The sequence below is a fragment of the Bufo gargarizans genome, chromosome 11, assembly GCF_014858855.1.
Source record: "Bufo gargarizans isolate SCDJY-AF-19 chromosome 11, ASM1485885v1, whole genome shotgun sequence".
Classification (NCBI taxonomy): Eukaryota; Metazoa; Chordata; class Amphibia; order Anura; family Bufonidae; genus Bufo; species Bufo gargarizans.
In genome coordinates, this window is record NC_058090.1 from 41901010 (window position 1) to 41920153 (window position 19144).

Genomic DNA, 19144 nt, shown 5'->3' on the forward strand with positions numbered 1-19144 from the left:
TATTTTAAGGAGCAATTCCCTCGAAATTTCCTTTGACAGTGAACATCCTGCATTACAAACCAGGTACAGATGGTCTATTGACAGGGGTTCTCTTGTTCTAAATTGCTGTCAACATTCCCCCAAAAAGTGACAGCCTCTGTGTTGGTGTCCGTAGGGACAGTTATTTATCACACAGGAGGAAATAGTCAAAGAAATTTTGTCACTTCCGACCCCCTCTCCCCTCAAACTGCAGAGATGAGTTAAATCGATTAAAAGGGGTTTTATCCAGGACTTGGGCTACTTTCAGATCTTCGACACCGTGACTGACCGCCAGTTTCAGCAGCCTGGGTTCAGCCAGCAACGTGCAGTGGTTTGTGTCCTGCGCATTCTCTGCATTTTTGTTGGAATGCAGCTGGATCCAATGGGCCGGCGGGCATTCCAGTTGCATCCGGCAGTGCTGAATCCGGAGAATTCCGGCAGGCTGTTTACTGCCGGACAACATGCCGCAGATGTGAAAGTAACCTTCAGGATAGGTAACGAAAATCAGATCAGTGGGGACTGACGCCGGAAACTATGCAGTGGATAGAAGGCTCCGTACACTGTGTAGTTTCTGACACCAGCGTACTACAGCTCCGCTTCCACTCACATGAATGGGAGCTAAGCTGCAGTACCCCAGCACGACCACTATACAGTAGACAGAGCCTTGTGTTTCCACTTCTGTACTGTGTAGTCTCTTGCGCTGGCAGCTCTCCGAAACAGCTGACCAGTGGGGGTGCCGGGTGTCAGACCTTCACCAATCTGATATTGATGACCTTTACAGGGGGCAACCCACCAATACCTAGTTACATAGTTAATACGGTTGAAAAAAGACATACTTCTATCAAGTTCAACCAAGGGATAGGTGGGGACGCGAATCCCAGAAGGAAGTGAGACTCAGATTTCTACACCTTTTCATAAGCATTAATCTTGTTTACTTTTAAGAATTCATCTAAACTCTTTTTAAAACTGTCCACTGTTCCTGCTGTGACCACGTCCTGAGGAAGTCTATTCCACAGATTCACAGTTCTTACAGTAAAGAAGCTTTGACGCTTCTGGAGACTGAACTTTTTCTTCTCCAGTCGGAGGCAGTGCCCCCTTATCTTTTGACGGCATTTTACATGGAACAGTTTTTTACCGTATTTTTTGTATGGCCCATTTATATATTTGTATAGGTTATTCATGTCCCCCCTCAGACGTCTCTTCTCAAGACTAAATAAATTCAATTATTTTAACCTTTCGTCATAACGAAGACCCTCCAGGCCCCTTATCAGTTAAGTCGCTCTCCTCTGTACTTTTTCCAGCTTCAGAGCGTCCTCTCTATGGACTGGTGCCCAGAACCGGACTGCGTATTCCAGATGAGGCCACACCAGCGCTTTGTAAAGTAGTAGTATTACATCCCTGCCCCGCGAGTCCATGCCTCGTTTAATGCATGACAGTATCCTGGTGGCTTTAGAAGCAGCTGATTGACATTGTATGCTGTTATTTAATCTACCATCTACAAGCACACCCAAATCCTTCTCTATAAGTGACTCTCCCAGTGTTACATCCCCTAGGACATATGAAGCACAGAGATTTTTACTACCAAGATGCATAACTTTACATTTGTCCACATTGAACCTCATTTGCCAAGTTGATGCCCAATCACTCAGAGTGTTCAAGTCAGCTTGTATGTTGTGGACATCTTCCATAGACCGTACAGTTCTACACAGTTTAGTGTCATCTGCAAAAATAGAAATTGTGCTATTAATCCCGTCCTCAATATCATTAATGAGTAAATTAAATAATAGAGGGCCCAGCGCTGAACCTTGGGGTCACCACTTATAACCATTGACCACAACCTCTGGACACGGTCCTTCAGACAGGTTTCAATCCAATTACAGACTATACTTTCCAAGCCTATAGACCTTACTTTACTTATTAAGCCTCTATGAGGGACAGTATCAAAAGCCTTTGCAAAATCCAGAAACACTACATCCACAGCCGCCCCTCTGTCCGGGCTTCTACCTATCTCCTCATAAAAACAAATCAGGTTAGTCTGACAACTTCTGTCCTTGGTAAACCCATGCTGGTTATCACTTATATTATTTACAGTCACATACTCCTGTATATAGTCCCTTAAGAGTTCTTCAAACATTTTCCCCACAACAGAAGTTAAACTAACTGGTTTAGAATTACCTGTGAAAAACCTAGATCCTTTTTTAAATATGGGCACCACGTTTGCCTTGCGCCAATCACTTGGCACTGTGCCAGTACCTAGAGAATCTTTAAAAATTATAAACGGGCACAGCAGGTGTAATTCATCTGGACCCGGAGCCTTGTTCACATTTACCTTATTTAACTTCTCTTGGACCATATCTACAGTTAGCCAATTGAGTATATTACCGGATGTACTAACAGCCCCAGCACCACAGATATCACCCATATAGTAACTGCCTTTTCCTTATCTTCAGTGACTACCCCCCTTTACCATTATGTAGTGGACCTACCTGCTCGGACCTAGGTTTTTTAGCATTTGTATATTTAAAGAATTTTTGGGGATTTGTTTTTCTCTCTTTTGCTAAATATCGGAAAACCCTTTGAAAAGACATTGATGTCTTTTCAGCTATTACCAGTTTCTTTTAAAGGAGATCTCCATGCTGCAAGCTCTTTAAATTCTGAGCTTTTTCTAATTGAATCATAACTGGAGCTCTAAAAAGTTACGTCGAGAAAATTAAATTTCCAAGTCCAGTGTAAACATGGATTCTGACTTCTCCATGTACACTATATGGAGAAAGTATTAGGACACCTACGAATCTGCAGGATCACATCTTATTCTAAATCCCTGGGCATTAATATGTGGTTGGTTGCCCCTTTGCAGCTAAGACGGCTTCCACCCTTCTCAAAAGGCTTGTGTGTCTGTGGGACTTTTTGCCCATTCATCCAGAAGAGCATTTGTGAGGTCAGATGCTGATCTTGGATCAGAGGGCCTGGCTCACAATCTCAGTTCTACTTCATCCCAAAGGTGTTGGATGGGGTTGAGGTCAGGGCTCTGTGCAGCCAGTCAAGTTCTTTCACACCAAACTCATCCAACCATGGCTTTGTGCACAGTCATGTTAAAACAGAAAAGGGCATTCTCAAATTGTTTCCACAAAATTGGATGCATACCATTTTCCAAAATGTCTTGGTATTCTGAAGCATTAAGATTTCGCTAAGGAACCTAGGCCAACCCCTGAAAAACAACCCATAGCATTATACTTCCTCCACCAAACTTAACAGTTGGCACAATGGAGTCAGGATCTCCTGGCACTTTGCCAAACCCATACTCATCCATCAGACTGCCCTATAGAGAAGCGTGATTCCTTACTCCACAGAACATGGTTCCACTGCTCCATAGTCTATTGGTGGCATGCTTTACACCACTCCATCCAATGCTTGGCATTGGACTTTGTGATTTAAAGCTTGCATGCAACTACTCGGCCGCGAAGCTCCCGGCACACCGTTTTTGTGCTGCTGTTAATGCCAGAGGGGGTTTGGAACTCTTCAGTTATTTGGCAAACAGTGCAATGACCGCTTTTATGTGGTATGTGCCTCAACACTCGGTGACACTACTCTGTAACCTTTCGTGGTCTGCCACTTCATGGCGGAGTTGCTGTGGTTTGTAAATGCTTCCATTTTGCAATAATAGCGCTAACAGTTCATGGAGCTCAGTCAGAGTAACCATTGGCTTCTTGGTAACCTCTCTTACCAAGTTCCTTCTTCCCTAATTACTTAGTTTGGTGGGACAGCCAGCTCTAGGAAGAGTCCTGGTTGTTCCAAACGTCTTCCATTTAAGAATTATGGAGGCCACTGTGCTATTGGGAACTTTCAGTGCAGCAAAAAAATGTTGCACCCTTCTCCAGGTCTGTGCCTCCACACAATCCTGTCTCTGATCTCTACAGGCAGTTCTTTCCCTCCTCATGGCTTGCTTTTAGCTCTCATGTGTATTGTCAGATGTGAGACAGGACTGCGTCTTTCCAAATCGCATCAGGTCAACTGAATTTACCACAGGTGGACTCCAATTAGGCTCCATTCCAACGTCCGCAAATGGGTCGGAATAACAAGTATAGGACAAGAATAGGCTTTTCTATAGGGGTGCCGGCCGGCCGGGTGTGTTGCGCATCCGCAACACACCACGGACGTGTGAATGGACCCTTAAGGTGTAGAAACATCTCAAAGACTATCAAGATAAATGGAAGGCCCCCAGAGCTAAATGTCAAGTGTCATAACAAAGGGTCTGAATACTTATTTCCATGCAAAATTGTAGGTTTTCCTTTTTGATAAATTTGCTAAAATTTCTAAAATTCGGCTTTCACTTTCTCATTATGGGGTATTGAGTGCAGATTGATGGGGGAAAGCATATTATTTAATTTTTTTTGCACAAAGCTGCAAACATTTATCTCTGTGACATTTTCTGCAATGTAATGTTTGCCTTCCTTAGCAGATGATCTGGAGATGGCCTGTTCCGTGTGAATATGCTCTAAGGTTCCTGTATAGCAATGAAGCATGGCATGTAACATTGACAAAGGAACTAGTGACCTTGAACGTCAGTCCATTTGTTGTCGGCAGCCGTTCAGTGTGGTCACCAGCATTGCTGGTCTTCAGAGAAGCTTCATTTTGCTGGAAAGGCTCAGATTACTTTGGCAGTTATGATTTCTGGTAATGAAATCTAATACGGAGACATATATGCCATTTCAGTAAAGGCTAATGAATTAAGAACGCAGTCATCGGCCTGTTCTCTTCAGCAAGGTGGCAGTGAACAGCCCTTCTTACAACCTGACATTTTTCAGATGTATGTGCTATAGAGATACAGATATGTCCCGAATTACCTTTGCTTTTGGCTTCAGAAATCCAGAGAAGATTTGTGAGATGACCAACTTTGGGGGAAAAAAAAGTTTTGCGTTACAAACAATGACAGAGTAACAGCCACACATGGTGTGAATGCTCCAGATTTCTCTGTATTGCTAAAGGACCGAGGGTCCTTCTCAGGTTCTCCGTGGCGTACCACTGCATACATTGGAACCCCCTCATTAGTTGATTGATTTCATCCCCTGACCAATGTCTAATAAAGAGCTTTCAATGATCAAAAAAACTTCTTGCAGTGGGATGCCTTATGCCTCTTTGACCTTGATTCTCTCCCAGGCTCAACAGGTTATATAAGTGGTCAACCAGTTCCGTGACCCAAGTATCTAGCTAATAGAAACCGCAAGGCGGTCAGAAGCACAGTATGTATTAATAAGGGGACCACCCTAAACCTTGAGCTCTATAAATCCTCTGCCTTAGGGCTCATGCACACGAACATAAGGGCTCAGTGCCTGTACTATGGGCCGACAATCCGCAATATATGGGCACTGGCCCTGTGTATTCCATGGGGCGGATGCAAACCCCTTGACTTGAATAGGTCTGTGATCCTCAAGATACGCCCGAAGATAGGACTTCACCTATCTGTTGCGGAGCAGAGGTACGGATTGGAAGCCCATGGAAGCACCACGAAGCGCTTCTTGGTCTTTCTGGTCCGTGCCTCTGCACCACAAAAAGATAGAACATGTTCTATCTTTGGCCGTATGTTGCGGATCGCATTCAAGTCAATGGGTCGGCATCCGCAAGTAGACGGCCAGTGTCCGTGCATTGCAGACCACGATTTGTGGTCTGCAGCACGGGCACTGAGCCATTGCATTCGTGTGCATGGGCCCTTCGTGGAATGAAAGAATGAAATTGTAAAACAAGCAGATCTTTATAGAAGTAATGTTCTGCAGGGAGGATATACACATATATTGTAACACTACTCTTTCATATGTATCATTCTGTGGGCACTGCCAAATCCCATGCCAAAAGTCGTTGGGGGGGGGGGGGGGGGGTTTACACTAAGGACAAGAGAAAAATTAGAACCATATATTGCCATGTGAATGAATCACTTTAGTTTAAAATGGGTTTCCCTCCATCGCTCGCCAATCACACTTCTCCTTAATCTTTCCCATCTCTACCATATCCTTTCACTACTACCCAGGTCTTGTAAGATCAGTTCAGAACTTTTATAGATTTTTTAATTTTATTTTTTTCAGTGCTCTGTATAAGGATGCATTCACATGACCGTATGGATTTCGCGGTCTGCGGAATACAGATGGCATTCATGTGACATCTGTCTTGCATCTGTTTTTTTGTAGACCTTTTGACTTCAGTGGGTCCGTGAACCACTGCTGCCAAGTATAGGACATGCTCCGGACATATGCACGTAGAAAGCACATGGCAACAGTGTGCTTTCCGTATTTTTATGTCCGTTCCGCAAAAGATAGAACATGTCCGGACCATGGACCTGTTGAAGTCAATAGTGATTTGCATAAAGCTGTAGGGAGTGTTTACAAGAAACTTCAAACCGCTCTGAGATTTCCTGGAAAGTATGCCAGCATCTCATATACAGGTATAAAACCTGTAGTGGGGTATTTATTCCCCTGTCCTCCCCTTCCCTTTGAAATTTATCAGACCTCCCCACCAGAATTTTTGGTTGTCCCCAAAATGGCATGTGCTTTGACAAAAAAACTTTTGGATCTCTTGTACAACAATTTTTGTGTGGATTTGCAGAGGCAGTTTACTGCGGAAAATCTGGGACGAAACCCTTAGAAATCTGGAGATAGCCGAGCGCTGTACTCTGCTGTCTCCGCAACTCCCATAAAAAGGACTGGAGTGGCCACGGGCATCCCTGAACGACACCTCTGTTAAAGGGGTTCTGCATTTCTTTTAAGCTGATGATCTATCCTCTGGATAGATCATCAGCATCTGGTGATTGGTGGGAGTCTGACACCCGGGAACCCCGCCGATCAGCTGTTTGAGAAGGCAGCGGCTCTAGCAGTAGCGCTTCCGCCTTCTCGCTGTTATCCGCTGGCCAAGTGACGTCACAACTAGTATCACTGGTCTGGGCGCGGCTAAGCTCCATTCAAGTGAACAGAATTTATACCCGCCCGGGCCATTGATACAAGTCGTGACATCACTGGGCCTGAGGGAAAACGAGAGAAGGCCGCGGCGCTACTGCCAGCGACACTGCCTTCTCAAACTGCTGATCGGCGGGGGTCCCGGGTGTTGGACCCCCGCTGATCAGATGCTGATGATCTATCCAGAGCAGGCATCCTCAAGCTGCGGCCTTCCAGCTGTTGTAAAACTACAACTCCCACAATGCCCTGCTGTAGGCTGATACCTGTAGGCTGTTCGGGCATGCTGGGAGTTGTAGTTTTGCAACAGCTGGAGGGCCGCAGTTTGAGGATGCCTGATCCAGGGGGTAGATCATCAGTTTAAAAGAACTGCAGAACCCCTTTAACTTCAGGGGGTACAGGGCCCCCTTTCTTGTGATCGTGGGTATCCCAGCTGTAGGACCCCCCCCACTGATCTAATAGTTATCGGGATAACAATATAACCGAAGTACACCTTTAAGGTTCCACGGACTGTGGTCTCATCGATTATACGTATCAGTAATGGAGAGCAGTGCTGTGCCGTGTGCCTCAGCTTGTTCACTCTAGCCCAGGTTATGGACCCTGACATGCACATACCATTAGGTTAGACTCTGCTGTATACTGGGGGTAACTCAGTGGAGCTGAGGTTAATTGTAAATAAGCAGTAAATTGCCCAGTCCTTGTTGCTAGAGTCATGGCAGTAATTGAGGTCCGTGCCATCCCTGACAGACTTACTGGAGGCAACGAGGACCTTTCCTCTTACGAGAGTCAAAGCGTTTTTTTCTGATGCTTGCTTATCGTATATTAGATGCTGTAACCGGCACACACAACATGACCCTTTATGTTTTAAAATTTCACTTTTCAATGGTACGTTATTAAAGTGACCCTAAAAATGTAACATAACATGGGCAGTGTATACTTGGATGACCTTGTTTTTGGTCCTTCTGTTAAGGCTACATGGTCCCTCTGCATTCAGCTTCAGTGGCCTTCAGCTTCTCAGACTACACTATGCACAGTGTACTTTGGTAGTTCGAGACACTCCCCCTTTCCCTACCGGCCCTCTGGGATTGGCCAGCACTGATGACAGTGATGTGTATGGTCAGGGGGCTATGCAGGACCTCAGTCTGCAGCGACATCTTTTAGCCTTGCTGTAGTGGGGTAACCAGAGAGCCTCAGTGAGGACTCCTGCTGTAAATAACAGGGACCCCCATCGGAGACCAGGGAACCTCTGTCGTCAGCCTTGTGCTGTGTGTTCAGTGTGTTGGCTGTTACAGAAGCTAGTGTTACCCTTACAGCAGCATGCATCATAGAAACCCATAGAAAAAAGTACTGGCGTACCAGAGTATGCTAATACATAACATATATAAAACAAAGTTGTAAAATAGTAATCCCTATAACGGCTGGATTCACACGTCCGTGGAACGCGGTCCGTGTGATACCAGCCTTAATAGGGATTACTCCAGCTGCTGTGAAACTACAACTCCCAGCATACGTACTTGGGAAAACGTACTTAGAAAACGTACTTGGCTGTTCTTGTAGCTCCCATAGAACTGAAAGATGGATTCTGGGAGTTGTAGTTTCAGAACAGCTAGAGGGTCCATGGTTTAGGAGGTCAGAAATCAGAGGTAATGAGTGGTCAGCTGAGCTACCTGACGGAACAAAGCATACATTCAGAGCCTGCTTCTAGAGAATCTCAAGCCTGTACAGAGAAAGGGGATCAACATTTTGAATAAAGACCAAATGAAATAAACATTTTAGCTCAAAAACAGTACAATGCAATAATAATAATAAAAATTGCCTCCAAAGGTGTACATAACCTTTACGGTTCCCATACAGCATCAGTAGTTGTCAGCTGAACGCTTATTCTGCCAACAGCTGTCTCCCCCCCCCCCCCTCTTGGCTTTGCCACATTTGTGTGTGCCTTAAAAGAGGAGGGAAGGGAAAGCTGAAGTTCTGACAAAGCATGAAATGACCGGATTTGGAGATTTAACACAACCAATCATTCTCTTCCCCCGTCATCATCTGTTAGTGGAAACTCCCCATACACATTAGATAGTCTGCTGGATTGGCCAAATTTCTGGAGTCCTATAGACTAGGTGGTCTACATATGAGCCAGATTTATAACAATGGCTAATAAATTCGGTTCGCCTTTAGTTTACTATGTGTCATAATTGTGTTCCAAACTGTTTGACTCTCATACATGCCACATGTATGAGATTATGCCCCTTTCCTAGCAAGAAATTGCCCGCTTTCCCCACAAAGCCATGGCACCTCGTTGAGCATAGTGCAGAAGTTTCTTAGAAGCCTAATAAACTGTGATGCATTTAGTAAATCTGCCCCAATATCATTTAGATCTGTTGCTAGGTGGGCAGCAACTTGCAGGGGGCCCGAGGCCCACACGTGTTGCTGAGCCACTGTTTGCCAGATACTCTTTTAAAGCAAGGATTGTTAATGGTCTATCTGTAAGCCTGATGAGATGAGACGCGCCGTCCCATTTTATATTTTTATTTTTTATTTTGTTCAGCGCAGTCTAAATGCCTGTCAAGGTTAGGATGGCATTCGGCTGTCCCGTGATGGAATAGCCAAGGGCATGCTGACCGCCACTCCTTTCAAAGGGGGACAAGGAGCCACTGTTCTCATGTTCTGTGGTGGTCTGCTCTGTGGTCAGATCCTGTAGAGGTGATACGTTTTTATTCTGATACAACCCCTTTAAATTAGTAATAAGGATTTTTATACTTGGTAGCCTTGTAGAAGGTACATCACTAATGAAATATATTTGCCCTTTTTTTTTTGTAGCCGCCGGGTAAATGGAAGTCGCCCTTGAGAGCCCGATGATTTCCGGTGACACGAGTTCTGCTTAGCAGCTCCAGCACCAAGTGCAATGAGTGGGGGAGGGGAGCAGCCGGATATCCTCAACGTGGGAGTCCTGGTTAAAGAAAGATGGAAAGTGGTAAGTAAATTGCACATTTCAATTCTTACATGTTTTTCCAGAGGTGCACACCGCAGAGTCTTGGAAAGGGAGACATGGGGTGCTTTTTTGTTAAAAGTGAGTTTTAGCTATTCCTATGACTGTAGACCTGTTATGGAGGGAAGCAATCACTTTATTTTATTTCTTTAGCCATGTTCACATTATGTCTGTTGAGTCTGTGCTGGGAAACGCTCCCAGTGTGCATACCGAATCTATTCATTGGTCTCCAGTAGCCTGCCGAAGTCTGCCCAGTATACACCAGTATTCTACAAAAAGGAAGCTCTGGAGTAGCGTAGGAGACTTCCCTATTCCATTCAATGGTATCCAGCAGAAAACACACCACATGGTATAATTTATATTTTTTTTTCTTAAAGGAGTTTTTCGGTACTTAGATATTGATAACCTATCATTGGGATAGGTGATCAATATCAGATTGGTGGGGGGCAGTCCTTTTTTGCAGATGCTGGTGCTGTAAACTATGCAGTGGATGGAAGGCTTCTCTACAAGTGTAGCACCCAGCACCCAGCACCGGCACACTGCAGCTCAGCTCCCATTCAAAATACCTCGGCACAGCTTCCAGGTTTGTCCACTGCTGGCATCAGTGGCTGATCGGTGGGTGTGCAGGGCGTAGGACCTCCGCTGATTTGATATTGAAGACCTATCATTAGTACCAGCTGACAATCCACCAGACATACACATCAGGAATATTTTCCCGGCATATATGTGAAATTGATCCAAAAATGCAATGTGAACAGATTCTTTCTTTTTTTTTTATCAAGACAAGCAAAATGTTTATTGACCGCCTAAATTCTCTGGTCTTTAGAGAAATTTGGTGTAGAACAGGCATTTCTACATAATGCCGTGCATTATATAATTTACTGTGTATTAGTAGAATGAGCCAACATCCCATCCCTCCTCTTTCTAGTAGCTGAGATGACACAGTTGTCATTGTTGGTGGCAGCTGTAGCAGGGTTTTCATGGTGGTGCGCCATTGGTGTATCTCTAATCTACAGAGTAGAAACAAGTACACTTGGCAACCAGTCAAGTCACTGATTCTCTAACCTGTCATTGAAAAATAACTGCATTCAGAAATATAGCACATTTCCAGTGCACCAATTAAATTATCAGCATCTGGGAAGGAGAGCGACCCCTTGCTATTATTTAATGTCCATGGCTTCAGTGGTTAAAAGACTGCAATGTTATTAACAAAGGGATTAGACAACCCCAGACATCTGTGCATTACATGGATAGCAAATTGAATTTGACGGGTGCCGTGCCGCACTACCCCTTGCTGCTGCAGGGCATGTAAGAAATCACATTGCACTTCCCCTCTCAATAATTCCTGATCAGCTTTGAAGTTGAAAAGGAGCCAAAACTTTTGAACGCCCTCACATGTGGCAGCTTTTTGTTACAGAAAATCGGTTCCATTTATCTGGATAGTGTTGTTTTGGCGGGAAGCACATGGATTTCTGCAGGCCTCTTTCAGATGAATGGAAGTGATTCTTGGTCAAATAAACTTTCTGCAACAAAATCTGCACACGCCATGGGCCATTTTCAGATGAGCGAGTTGCACACGCCATGGGCCATTTTCAGATGAGCGAGTTGCACACGCCATGGGCCATTTTCAGATGAGCGAGTTGCACACGCCATGGGCCATTTTCAGATGAGCGAGTTGCACACGCCATGGGCCATTTTCAGATGAGCGAGTTGCACACGCGATGGGCCATTTTCAGATGAGCGAGTTGCACACGCCATGGGCCATTTTCAGATGAGCGAGTTGCACACGCCATGGGCCATTTTCAGATGAGCAAGTTGCACACGCCATGGGCCATTTTCAGATGAGCGAGTTGCACACGCCATGGGCCATTTTCAGATGAGCGAGTTGACTGCTGGGAAACATTCTCTGTGGAAGAGCGTGATTTCCCATACTGAACTCTGGTATAGTAATGGGACTTCACAGCATTAAAATAATTTATAATGCTGTGTGTTCCTGCCAAACCTCAACTGTAATGGTTTGTACTGATGCCATTATGTCAATACAATACATTACAGCTCATATGGGACAGGGACACACAGCATTATAAGTCATTTTAATGCCATGAACGTATGGGAACAAACAATCGCTGTATCAATCGTTTGTCCCCATACACCGTAAGTGATTGCTGCAATCAACTCAAATCAATTGTCGGGGGGATCATTTAACTGGTTCCCGACAATTGGCTGAAAGATCGGTCTGTGTAAAAGGATTCTGCAAGAATGAAAGAAGGGGGTTTGCCTTCTCCCGTCCCACCCACCTGGCCTGACCTATTTGGGCAAGTTTACTTCTTGCCTGCTTCCTGGCGCAGACTCCTCTCTTTTTTTTCCTCTCGGCCTGTGATGCTCCGCTGGTCTCCCTCGCTGTAAAAACATCCGGTTTGATGCCGCCTACAGCCAATCCCTGGCCGCGGCAGAGTCTGGATCCCCTTGTGTCCTTTGACCATTTGTCATGATGTAAAGGGAGAGCCAGTCTCCGCCGTGGCCAGTCATTAGCTACATCCATGTCAAACCAGATGTTTTCAGCGAGAGAGCCCAGCAGAGTCTCACAGCCAGGAGAAAGAGAGCTGGCACCAAGAAGGTAGGGTTAGCTTCCCTTTACAGGTCTAGCCAAGTGCAGGGTGGGCAGGGGGTTTCCCAAAACTATTCAAGCACAACCCCTTTAAGCACGCTATACATATTTGATCTATATCAGGTAGATTTGGCAGACCATCTAATGTCTATGGGGCACCCTGAATCTCCCCTGATAGCTGATGTTTGGTGGAGGTGGAAATCAGGCACGTTGGATATCAACTGACCCACCGATTTGTGTTCTGTGTACATTTTTCAGAGGACAGAGTTGATAACTGCAGTGCTTCCAGCGCCTGAGCTGATAACAGCTGATCCTCGGGGTGTTGGACCCCCACTGATCTCATATATATTTCAATTCTGGAAGACTTTTTATACCCATTACATTGGAAGTAAAAATGCCTCTCGGTTATATATACAGTACAGACCAAAGGTTTGGACACACCTTCTCATTCAAAGAGTTTTCTTTATTTTCATGACTATGAAAATTGTAGATTCACACTGAAGGCATCAAAACTATGAATCAACACATGTGGAATTATATACATAACAAAAAAGTGTGAAACAACTGAAAATGTCATATTCTAGGTTCTTCAAAGTAGCCACCTTTTGCTTTGATTACTGCTTTGCACACTCTTGGCATTCTCTTGATGAGCTTCAAGAGGTAGTCACCTGAAATGGTCTTCCAACAGTCTTGAAGGAGTTCCCAGAGATGCTTAGCACTTGTTGGCCCTTTTGCCTTCACTCTGCAGTCCAGCTCACCCCAAACCATCTCGATTGGGTTCAGGTCCGGTGACTGTGGAGGCCAGGTCATCTGGCGCAGCACCCCATCACTCTCCTTCATGGTCAAATAGCCCTTACACAGCCTGGAGGTGTGTTTGGGGTCTTTGTCCTGTTGAAAAATAAATGATGGTCCAACTAAACGCAAACCGGATGGAATATGCTGCAAGATGCTGTGGTAGCCATGCTGGTTCAGTATGCCTTCAATTTTGAATAAATGCCCAACAGTGTCACCAGCAAAGCACCCCCACACCATCACACCTCCTCCTCCATGCTTCACGGTGGGAACCAGGCATGTAGAGTCCATCCTTTTACCTTTTCTGCGTCGCACAAAGACACGGTGGTTGGAACCAAAGATCTCAAATTTGGACTCATCAGACCAAAGCACAGATTTCCACTGGTCTAATGTCCATCCCTTGTGTTCTTTAGCCCAAACAAGTCTCTTCTGCTTGTTGCCTGTCCTTAGCAGTGGTTTCCTAGCAGATATTCTACTATGAAGGTCTGATTCACACAGTCTCCTCTTAACAGTTGTTCTAGAGATGTGTCTCCTGCTAGAACTCTGTGTGGCATTGACCTGGTCTCTAATCTGAGGTGCTGTTAACCTGCGATTTCTGAGGCTGGTGACTCGGATGAACTTATCCTCCGCAGCAGAGGTGACTCTTGGTCTTCCTTTCCTGGGGCGGTCCGCATGTGAGCCAGTTTCTTTGTAGCGCTTGATGGTTTTTGTGACTGCACTTGGGGACACTTTCAAAGTTTTCCCAATTTTTCGGACTGACTGACCTTCATTTCTTAAAGTAATGATGGCCACTCGTTATTCTTTACTTAGCTGCTTTTTTCTTGCCATAATACAAATTCTAACAGTCTATTCAGTAGGACTATCAGCTGTGTATCCACCTGACTTCTCCACAACACAACTGATAGTCCCAATCCCATTTATAGGGCAAGAAATCCCACTTATTAAACCTGACAGGGCACACCTGTGAAGTGAAGACCATTTCAGGTGACTACCTCTTGAAGCTCATCAAGAGAATGCCAAGAGTGTGCAAAGCAGTAATCAAAGCAAAAGGTGGCTACTTTGAAGAACCTAGAATATGACATATTTTCAGTTGTTTCACACTTTTTTGTTATGTATATAATTCCACATGTGTTAATTTATAGTTTTGATGCCTTCAGTGTGAATCTACAATTTTCATAGTCATGAAAATAAAGAAAACTCTTTGAATGAGAAGTTGTGTCCAAACTTTTGGTCTGTACTGTGTATGTGTGTGTGTATCTATCTATCTATCTATCTATCTATCTATCTCTTGTGTCTTTTCTTAGAACTTAGAGGTTCATGATCCAGTTTATAGGAAATTAAATGCTGCGTAACCACTATCCATATAGGAGCTGGACGTTTCGGTCCATAGGGACCTTCTTCAGCGGCTTGGAGTTTCTGTAGTCAGTGGTATCTGGATCTTTAGGAATTACATAGAAAAATAACCATTGTCATTCCCCTTATCAATGGGGGAAATGGTATGAGTGGACATTGTCTCTTTGACAAGGGGAGTAGTAGCACCCAATTGCAATTTATTCATACATTTTTAAGAGGGATCACAGAGGAACAGCACAATGCAGAGCTGTAAGAAAAAAAATAATCCTGTTTTATAGGGGGTACAGGTACTTACTAGCACGACATGCTGTGAAATCTGAGTAAAGGATTATTGGCTGTGGATTAACACCTTGTGCTGTGCTCAGTATCATGGTCTTGTGTTTTCCTTCTCTCCACGATGCAGAGACGTTAGCAATGCACATTTACCTTTATAGTTGGTTCAAAAAAGTGATGTCAGAAAATGTATGCAAAATGAGTGACTAGATGCAAATGGCCCACACCAGGATATAGTCTGTACCCTACACGGAAATTAGAATTGTGTTAACTGGTTAGTTCCCACTAAGTGCACCAGTTTTGTTTCCAAAATGAATTATTGATTATGGTATGTGCAAGAAAAGCTAAAGAAAAAGATAATAGAAAAGAAGGGCATAGAAAAAATGGAGACTAATCTAAATACTCAGGGCCCCATACACATGACCACACTTGCACCCCCGGCAGAAATTAGCATGCCTATGGATGGAGCAGCTGGGAGGACTGGCTGCTGGCTGACAGTTCTTCAAGGCGTACAGGCACCTTTAAATCTACAATCGACAAAATTAAAACAAATGAGATGACCCATGAGAGAGAGCACAGTCCTTATAGTGGCAATCCGACTCATAATGGTGGGCGTCCGTTTTCCTTAGCGGAGAGTGTAAAACCAGTGCAAACACAAGGAGAATATACGGTACATACTGCTTGCACAGGTCGTGGGTTTCGTATCTAGCAGTGCCAACCACTGAGCTACTGGGCCGCCCTTGCAGTGCACATCCTTTTGGTGTTTCGTGAAACTTTTGACTTATTTTGGTTGGGAAATCTTAGGTCCCTTTCACACGGGCAGGTATTCCGCGCGGATGCGATGCGTGAGTTGAACACATTGCACCCGCACTGAATACCGACCCACTCATTTCTATGGGGCTGTTCACATGAACGGTGATTTTCACGCATCACTTGTGCGTTACGTGAAAATCTCAGCATGCTCTATCTTCTGCATTTTTCACGTAATGCAGGCCCCATAGAAATGATTTTTCTCACGTGCGTGCAAAACGCATTACAGTGTTTTGCACTCGAGCGGAAAAATTGCTCGTGTTCCCGCAACGCACCCGCACATTTTTCCACAACGGCCGTGTGAAAGAAGCCTTAGGCTCTATAAATGATACATGTAGGACTAGTTTTGGGCATGCACTGTGCCTACTGATCCCATATTTCACTTATATCATTCTTGGTACCAACCTTTATTCCATCATTATGACCAGTGTGGAATGGAAACCAGGTTGTATTTTAGTGCATAAAGTTAATACATATGAGCTCTACAAATTATGGTGTTTTAGCCCAATTTATATAAAACAAAACCCTATAAAGTCTGACTAGACTAGACCTAGGGTGTTACTGCTCATGGCCCCTGGTGCTAGAGTTCAGCTTGGGCCCCCCTTCCCTGCTTTGTGGCCAGGAGTAGGGGAACACATAGCCTTTCTGCTGCCTTAGGCAAAAATTGAAACTGCACCCTCCAGCCAGATTACTAACTTGAACATTCTGGGCCCTAGTGCAAAATCTATAACATAGCCCTCCCAGCATGCACTTTCTATAATACTGGTGTCTTCTTATGTGACACAATGGCCTTTGGGCCCCCTCAGGCTCCTTGGACCGGTAGCGACTGCTACCTCTGCACCCCCTATAGCTACGCCCCTGACTAGTCTTTTCTAATACACAGGACAGTATAGAGAGTATGATGTTGCACTCTGACATCTGGACATTATAGAGAAAAAATTAAAAAATCACCGCCTTAAACCCTGTGAACACTATCAAATGCCCTTGAGGCCTTCGGCTCATTTAGCTGGGGAAATGTATATGTGCAGATGTTCCTATTAAGCGAATGGTTTTTGGCAGGAAGCATTTGTCATGAGACCTAGCTAATGGGGTCCCAGAGTCCTTCTAAGGAAAGCTTCCTTCTCAAAGGGTTTGTGCTAAACCTCGAAGCTTAGAAGAAGACCCTTCACTACTGTGCAGCCAACATGGCCGATCATAATTCATGTGGGTACTAGTTGTAGACAGCAGCTGCTTCCTTGTTTTTCCAAGACCAATTCTATCTCAAAGTCTAAAACGATGCATAAAAATGTCAACACTGGCATTAATTATTATTTTTTTTTTTTCATTTTAATACAAAATGTTTCAGGATTTTATCTCTGGTCTTCTAATATGAGTCTGAACATCTACCAAATGCTTGACTTGGTGCCAGCATGAATCTTTGAGTCATGTATGACCGTCCAGTTGCTTAAGATGCACTGTCCATCGGTTACAGCCTGTGTCAGATAGCATTTCCCTAAGGGACAGTCCTCTTAGACATTTATAGCATATCAGTAGTATACCCACCTATATGGAGAACAGGGGTCCCCTAAACCACATTTGTCCTGTTATATCAGCAGATAGAGGTTGCGGGACTCCCCTTCTATAGGTGAGTGCCCAAGAAGTATGATCGCCACCTATCCGGGTAAAGCCTCTTTTACGTGTCAGAAAATTTCTACTGCGTGTGGATAAGGCCTCTAAAATTTCACCCGATTGCGCGCGCTGTAACCTGTTGCGAATTTCACCTACACAAATCTGTGGGCAAAATCCACCGGGCGCCACATGTAAATTCATCCTTGGATATTTGTGTGTCATAACTGCCTAAGCTGGAATATCAATTTTTTTTTATTTAGCAAAAGTCGGCATTTTATGTAAGAGGGGCAGAGAAGGGGTGAAGAGGTTTGGCTTTATTCACATAATGCAATTTCGGTACGCCCCTAGACTCCCATGTTGTGGACGGGTGCCGAATGGCACCTATATTGGTTGCCACTTTTTAGCGCTGGGGTTGGGCACTTGAATTTACAGAGCAATAGGGAAGTTTTGCAGATCTCTTTGACATAATCCAAAAATTTTGGCTTCACTAGCCACTAAACGTAAAGGTCTTCTTTCATGTCGCAATTATTGGGGTGAGCGTTCCTATGACCCATGTAAGTGTGCGGCCAATGATTGAGATCACATCTCCCTCTGTAAAAAAGGATGTGCCGCCAATAAAAAAAAGAAAATGTATGGGGACTGTAACTGCACAGCTTCTAACAGAAGATTCGGCTAGGGACAGTTGTAGATTTAAACTGAGCACATGCGACCACCTCAATGAGGTGGACGGAGAAATAAGGAAAAGAACAGAACAGCAGGTGGTGCTATACAGAGAGATTTTTATTGAATCTTTCAGTGGCCATATTAGTATTTTAATAACCAGTACATGCAATTGCAAAAGTATACAGGTGCTGGTTTAAAAAATATAGAATATTTCTCGTGGGACAACCCCTTTAACCCATAATTCCTGTTCACTTTTCACTAGTCATCCCATTATCACAGGCAGGATTACAAAACCTCTATATTGATAACACAGGATTCACCATTTACCAGTGTTGATGATCACAGCTCACCTCCTCCGCCTTCCTGCTCAATGACGTCTGCACAGGTCACAGAGATCCTGAGTCACTAAGGCTACTTTCACACTCGCGTTTTGGACGGATCAGTCATGGATCTACAAAAACGGATCCGTTGCAATAATACAACCGTCTGCATCCGTCATGAACTCCATTGAAAGTCAATGGGAGATGGATCCATTTTCTATTGTGCCAGATTGTGTCATAGAAAACGGATCCGTCCCCATTGACTTGCATTGTTTGTCAGGACGGATCCATTTGGCTCAGTTTTGTCCTGCGGATAGCAAAACGCTGCAGGCAGCGTTTTGGTGTCCGCCTCCAGAGTGGAATGGAGACTGAATTGGAGGCAAACTGCTGCATTCTGAGCGGATCCTTCTCCATTCAGAATGTATTAGGGCAAAACTGATCCGTTTTGGACCGCTTGTGAGAGCCCTGAACGGATCTCGCAAACGGAAAGCCAAAACGCCAGTGTGAAAGTAGCCTTACTTGAACTGACCCACTCGTTTTGTTAAATTCAGTATTTAGCAGCTCCAGCGTGAGTGCTGATTGCTATAGAAAGAGTTTTCAATCTGGGAGCTCCTGTAGAATATGAGGACTCCTGAGCTTGAGCTCTATACTGAGTGGTCTCCAGTGCTCCACTAACATTGGGGATTGGTCATTTCAAGACTCTGTCCCTGCGTTTGATTCAAGGTATTGTGCATGATAAAACTGGTGACATATTCCGAGTCAGTTTTTTTTTTATTGC

At 44.5% G+C, this 19144-nt stretch overlaps 1 protein-coding gene across 1 annotated transcript in view; it reads left to right on the forward strand.

Annotated features, from left to right (window-relative positions):
- Nucleotides 1–19144, forward strand: part of TTBK2 (tau tubulin kinase 2) — a 100865-nt gene that overhangs the window by 8309 nt on the left and 73412 nt on the right. Inside the window, 1 exon segment of the mRNA XM_044272173.1 lies at nt 9771–9924. Within this exon segment, the coding sequence (XP_044128108.1) occupies nt 9856–9924 (69 nt within the window). The 5' untranslated portion in view covers nt 9771–9855.